The sequence below is a fragment of the Limulus polyphemus genome, unplaced genomic scaffold, assembly GCF_000517525.1.
Source record: "Limulus polyphemus unplaced genomic scaffold, Limulus_polyphemus-2.1.2 Scaffold11, whole genome shotgun sequence".
Taxonomy (NCBI): domain Eukaryota; kingdom Metazoa; phylum Arthropoda; class Merostomata; order Xiphosura; family Limulidae; genus Limulus; species Limulus polyphemus.
This window is the reverse complement of record NW_013665621.1, coordinates 756,786-763,992: the sequence shown is the minus strand read 5'-3', so window position 1 is coordinate 763,992 and position 7,207 is coordinate 756,786. Positions and strand designations below refer to the sequence as shown.

The 7,207-nt window shown below is 32.4% G+C and overlaps 1 protein-coding gene across 1 annotated transcript in view; it reads left to right on the top strand.

The window, feature by feature from the left end:
• Positions 1-329: 329 nt before the first annotated feature.
• The window catches only part of LOC106478509, an 11,020-nt gene continuing 4,142 nt past the window's right edge, over positions 330-7,207 (top strand). Inside the window, exons 1-6 of the mRNA XM_013939063.2 lie at positions 330-367; positions 963-1,046; positions 1,998-2,101; positions 2,719-2,869; positions 3,994-4,124; positions 5,663-5,857. Coding sequence (XP_013794517.1) covers positions 986-1,046; positions 1,998-2,101; positions 2,719-2,869; positions 3,994-4,124; positions 5,663-5,857 — 642 coding nt within the window. The 5' untranslated portion in view covers positions 330-367; positions 963-985. The remainder of the gene's footprint in view (positions 368-962; positions 1,047-1,997; positions 2,102-2,718; positions 2,870-3,993; positions 4,125-5,662; positions 5,858-7,207) is intronic.

Genomic DNA, 7,207 nt, shown 5'->3' with positions numbered 1-7,207 from the left:
TTGTAAAAAAAAAGTACACACAAAATTTGTTTTCAAAGCAGCCTGTATGCAAGTATTACGAATACATGTATACAGGCTGCTTTTGGGAACAAATTTTATGTGTAAAAAAAAAAAATGTGTTTTTCTGGCTCTCTCGAAATTTTATCTTTGTTATGACGCAACTTTCCTGGCAGGTAGATTTTTAACAGAAGTCTGATAGAAATAAAGTAAGGAGCAAGCTTATCGCATCAACGTGCCACTTGTAGAGCAGGTACGTTTCATTTCAGCGGTGTCCGGTTCTCTGGGAAAACACAGGTGCTCCAGAACATTTGGATGTATATATCCTAGCTCATTCTCTGGATGCTTATCCTTTCTAAACGTCTGCAAGGTAGGCTTTACATCTAATAGACGTTACTTGTTTCGGCTGACAAGAATAATTATTTATTCTGTTATTGCAACGATATAAATTTAGTGAACTTCTTGGAAGAAATACGTTCGTAATATACATTTTTATATGGATTTATATTTAAAGAATACGGATATTTTTATTACAGCCTGAAAGTCAAGATACTGATAAAGTATACAGTAAACTATATTTTATATATTTGGGGTCTGTTACATACATGCAGCTGATAAAACAAATTTAATCGAAAATCAATAATCTTTGTTCACCAAATTTATATTCATAATTTATGTTTTGCTTTACTTCACTTGTAATATTCATGCGGATACTTATACGTATTGAAACATATTACATTTGTTTGACTTGCAACCTTTACAAATTACGATTGTTTGACTTGCAACCTTTACAAATTACATTTGTTTGACTTGCAACCTTTACAAACTACGACTGAATTTTTATAAACCGGAATAATTAATGTGGGATTCCTAGATTTTTAGAAAGTTAAAAATGCGTAAAATATTCCTTTTTTAATATTTTTCATATTGAAGTTTAAAAATTCTAATATAGTTTGTATTTCTAGCCTCGCTCCTGTATTAAAACAACATGAAGACGGTTTTCATCTGTGTTCTCCTTTTCCTAGGAGTATCTGCCACCCCTATTAATGGTGAGTTCTTTCTCATTTCTTATTTGTGTATTCCTCAGATGGTATTTTGAAGTGCAGCTCAGAGAATTTTATGCAGTTCCAAAAGTTCAATGTGCAGTTGAAAATTGAATTTTTAGTGCAGTTGCATTTTTGCACGTAAATGCCAGAGAGCCGCAGAACTACCATTACAAACTATGTTCTAAAAACGTACGTCACATTTTATGTATAATGATGGACGCTACAATATAATGTAGATTTTACCATCATTAGATATAGTTTTAATTAAAGTCTCAGGAACATCTAATATAACAGAGTATCTATGATCTTAATAACGTTTTCACTATGCACGAAAATCGACTTTTGCATGCCAAAAGCAAATCGACAATAAACGAATTAATAAATACGTAAAATAATACCCAGCACGCTTTGGGGAAAGTTACAATGTGGTACACTTTTTAGCCTGTTACAATGGGGGTACTCTTTTTAGCCTGTTACAATGTGGTACTCTTTTTAACCTGTTACAAAGTGGTACACTTTTTAGCCTGTTACAATGTAGTACTCCTTTTAACCTGTTACAATGTGGTACTCATTTTAACCTGTTACAATGTGGTACTCTTTTTAACCTGTTACAATGTGGTACTCTTTTTAACCTGTTACAAAGTGGTACACTTTTTAGCCTGTTACAATGTGGTACTCCTTTTAACATGTTACAATGTGGTACTCTTTTTAACCTGTTACAATGTAGTACTTATTTTAACCTGTTACAATGTGGTACACTTTTTAACCTATAGTTTGTCCTTAAAATAGCCACTGATATTTTTTACAATTTCACTGTCTTCCAAGAATGAAAGAGAATTGAATGTATTTGTTCTAAGTCCATTTGCTTCGTTATTTTTATTATTTCCCTTAATGATATTATCTCTTTAGTTTCCTTTAATTATTTACTGTAATTTTAAGCATGAATATTTCCAGATGCTTTGCATCAGAGCAGAAAATCGGCTCTTTCAAGCGACCTTGGTCTAATGGAACTCTTGGAGGATTTAATGAAAGGAGATGGCTTTGAGACAATTATGAAGGCAAGCTACGAAATAAACTTTTATGATGTTACTAATATCACTGAACCTACTCGTTTTTTATAACAACACTAAAGTCTGAAATATATGTATGACTTGTATTCGGGACTTCTCGTTCCAAAAAAAAAGCCTCTATCATGTGAATGGAATTAGTTACTTTGTAAGACAATAATTATGCTTACTTTTTTGTAAACCAATATTCGAACGTAAGATACACAACCTATCACAGTGTCAGAATATTTTAAGACATAACTACTTAACTGGAAAATACATAAAGTTAGTTCACATATCTTGTATCTTTGAAACTATGTTCCATAAAAAACAAAAACAAACTCAAACTGAAAAAATTCCAGTTCTGTAAAATCAACTAATTAAGGAGGTTTGTAGGCTAGTTTAAATGAAAGGTGGCTAATCTGTAATTATTTTCTAGTTAATTAAAGAGGTTTCTTGACTAACTTAAATAAAAGGTAGCCTAATCTGTAATTATTTTCTAGTTAATTAAGGAGGTTTATAGACTAATTTAAATAAAAGGTAGCCTAACCTGTAGTTATTGTCTAGTTTATTCCATTCTAACACGTACTTAAACCATCCCCTATAAAAGTATCCACTGATTGGTCTAGGTAATTGACGTAGCCCACAAGATCGAAAGCATAATCAAGGAAATTCGCACGAAGGTTCCTGAAGCTTACGAAGAAATCCGCGAGGTGGCCGAAGAACTTATTGCAGATGTCAAAGAAGTTGTTGAAGAAATCAAACAACTCTTGCATAAGGGTAAGGCTCTCAATAACTAGAAATCAATCATAAGTCTTCCTATTTCTTTCTTTTTTCACGCTGTAACATGTTATGAGATATTAATTTTTTAGGTATATCCAAAGTTAAGTATAATATCTATTATATAAAAATGATTTTCACTCGTGAATGTGAATAGCAATGCATAAAATTAGCATATAAATTTCATTTTTTGAGGGTTTGTATTAAATTAAATTATCATAGTGTCCGAAGTGCAACAAACATCTAAACTCGATTATATTTAGTTAAAATCATCGTCTCGAACAAATTTTGATTTTAAATATTGTATTAAATATGTGAAGTATAAACTTTTATTTTTCTATATATACAAAATCGAAGCAAACTATAAAATGACATTGAAACAAAATTTATTTTTATAAGACTGACAACAACACCGTACTACGTAATTAATGAATACAATGACACAAAATTTATTTTATAAGACTGACTACAACATCGTACTACGTAAATAATGAATACAATGACACAAAATTTATTTTTATAAGACTGACTACAACACCGTACTACGTAAATAATGAATACTATGAAACAAAAAATATTAATATTTTAAATGAGTAAAGAAAAACACAAAGGCAAATACGTTAATGTTTCGTTTTCTACTTTGCATCCCCCCAGTGGCACAGCGGTATGTCTACGGATCTGCAACGCTAGAAACCCCAGATAGCCCATTGTGTAGCTTTTTGCTCAGTTCATTACAAAACAAACACATCTTTTTAGATTTGCATTCGTATTAACTTGCATGAAAGTAGGTTTATCATTGAATATTATTCATTATTGCCCAGCATATTTTACTTTGGCACTTTTGTAAGTGATTAACTTATCTGTACACTACATCTATTTTCACGTGTCATTGATAATGAATACTTATATCAAATTCAGAATTTTATTGTTGTTTTTGGGATTTACAAGGAGTACTTCTCTTTTTTGTTCTAAGTATGTCTTTATTTCACAAAATAGAATTTTGACATATAAAGTCGACACTGAAATGCCTATTGGTAGTTAGTTTTACATAAATATATAAATATACATATATATATATATGATAAGTTACCTGCATACGTTTATCATACTTGTATTTTCACTAGATCCCAAGGGTTACGGATTTAATCTTCTTGATGGTCTCACCAAGCTAACAGATGGTACCAAGTTGGGAACGATTATGAGGATCCTTAGCATCGCTGACAAGGCTCACAAAGTGGTGACGGACCTGAAAAATGTAATATAGCAGAACAAGTTGATGTATTAATATACTGAATCCAATACTTTAAGCAGAACAAGTTGATGTATTAATATACTGAATCCAATACTTTAAGCAGAACAAGTTGATGTATTAATATACTGAATCCAATACTTTAAGCAGAACAAGTTGATGTATTAATACACTGAATCCGATACTTTAAGCAGAACAAGTTGATGTATTAATATATTGAATCCGATACTTTAAGCAGAACAAGTTGATGTATTAATACACTGAATCCGATACTTTAAGCAGAACAAGTTGATGTATTAATATACTGAATCCGATACTTTAAGCAGAACAAGTTGATGTATTAATATACTGAATCTAATAATTTAAGCAGAACAAGCTGATGTATTAATATACTGAATCCAATACTTTAAGCAGAACAAGTTGATGTATTAATATACTGAATCCAATACTTTAAGCAGAACAAGTTGATGTATTAATATACTGAATCCAGTACTTTAAGCAGAACAAGTTGGTGTATTAATATACTGAATCCAATACTTTAAGCAGAACAAGTTGGTGTATTAATATATTGAATCCAATACTTTAAGCAGAACAAGTTGATGTATTAATGTACTGAATCCAATACTTTAAGCAGAACAAGTTGATGTATTAATACACTGAATCCAATACTTTAAGCAGAACAGGTTGATGTATTAATATACTAAATCTAATAATTTAAGCAGAACAAGCTGATGTATTAATATACTGAATCTAATAATTTAAGCAGAACAACCTGATGTATTAATATACTTAATCCAATACTTTAAGCAGAACAAGTTGATGTATTAATATACTGAATCCAATATTTTAAGCAGAACAAGTTGATGTATTAATATACTGAATCCGATACTTTAAGCAGAACAAGTTAATGTATTAATGTACTGAATCCGATACTTTATCGGTACATTTTCTATAACAATAAATTAGTTTAGCTTAAGTACCTAAAGCGTTTTGAGAATTAACGTCTAAGAACTTATATTAAATAATCAGTTTGATCAACAGAATATCAATTATAACTGGATAAGAAAATAATGTAGAGTGGAGAATTTTTAACTTTTTAATGAACGTTAACAGTGAGGCCGGAAGCGTGTTATAGTGGTGGTCGGATCTTAAGATCCAAGGTTCGAGTCTTCAGTATACCACTGAACAAGCTCCGCTCTTTCATCTATGGATGCGTTGTAAAAGTAGCACTCAATTCTCTTATTCCGTTAATGGTAGACATGTAGGCGGCGAGTGCTACTGACTGATTGCCCTCTCTCTTTGTTTAACAGTTCTAAATTAGGGAGTTTTCGACTTGAACCTTGAGGTCGCTGACTTCGCCTTTTAACTCATGTGTTCAAGTACTTTAACACTCATTATTAATTTCATGGAAAATACTGCATCAGAATGCTAAATAGAATACATATACTCTTCATCTAATATCAGTTTAGTGAAAATGACATTCGAACTTTTTTTTTTTTTCTATCTTTCTTTTTTAATTCACGTTTACTAATTTATCTCTTTAGTTTGTCCCAGATTTAAAGAACCACCTTGAAAGTTTGACCGGAAAGTTGACGGAATCTATGAAAGACTTACTCCACCACACACTCCATGAGTTGGGTCTTGACTCAAAACAAAATCAAAACGGTGTCGTTCGCATGGATATCGGAAAGCTGGTTAATGATCTCTTGGAGCATGTTGGGGACGGAATTCTTTTCAAGGTTAGTGATCGACAAAGTATACGCGTGAAAATTTAGATACATAGGCTGCTTTGAATGTTCACATAACTTAATATTTATTTTATATAACGCTACAACTAGAAGTAACAAGGAATAGATCTGTTACCCAACCCCCTATAATTGCTAAACAAATAACAAATCTTGAACAGTTCATGTAAATGCCCCCCCCCCCCAGTGGCACAGCGGCATGTCTGCGGACTCACAACGCTAGAAACCGGGTTTCGATACCCGTGATGGGCAGAGCACAGATAGCCATTTGTGTAGCTTTGTGCTTAACTACAAACAAACTGTCATCTAAATGATAATTCTAAGCAGTGAAGAAAACACCCATAGAACTGACACTGAAGTGGATAAAGATCAGTTGATCTATGGTAAACCATAAACCAAGAGATTTAGTGGGACGAACTTAACACAGTTCTTTTGTTTTTTGATTAAGCGCAAAGCTGCTTAATTGGTTATTTGGGCTATACCCACCATAGGGATCGAACTCGGGATTTTAGCGTCATAAGACCTTAAGCTTACCGCTGATCCCCCGGGAGGCCACAGTACTCTTACTCGGTATTAAACTTTGAAATGTATACAGCTGATTACTGTCCATGATCTCAAATCGTTTAATTATAACATAAAGGAAAATAGAGATTAAAACTATTAAGTACTTTTGAGCAAAATCATCATAAAAAAAAACCTCATAAAATGGCTGGAGAAAAATATAACTTGAATAGAAACGAGATATGCATGTAAAGAGTTATGGTTGTTTTTAGTGTAAAGCCACAAGACGAGTTATCTGGACTCTTTTACCGCGGGGAATCGAACCCCGAACTTTGGTGTTGGAAAGTTGTAAGATTACTCTTTATCTACCGGAGGAACAAGCTGTGAAAAGGAAAGATGCTAGAAATGTTTAATGTCACCCATTTCGGTGCAAAATCGCCACCTACAAATTTCAGCCGAAAGAAATACAAATAAATAATTCTGACTGAAAGTCGGAAACGATCTTTCTCCTATATTTTTTGTGATTTACTTAGTACCAGCTCGTGATCTAATGTAGACATCTGATTGTCTTATCGATCATGCGAGCTGCAACTAACGTATCTTGTAACACACCAATTGGGTTACTTATATTTTTAGCTGTATACAAACTTCCAATTTGGCCAGAAATCTGTCATTATATTTGTGTGTCCAAGTATTTCAGTGACAAATACTCAAATGCAGTTTCTTTATCTGATCTTACTTTTATCATATTTATAAAAACTTATGTATATGATATATCTTAGCCCTCAAATTACTGGCTTCTTTTTATACCGTTCCTTATCGGAAGAGGCCCCGCATGGCCAG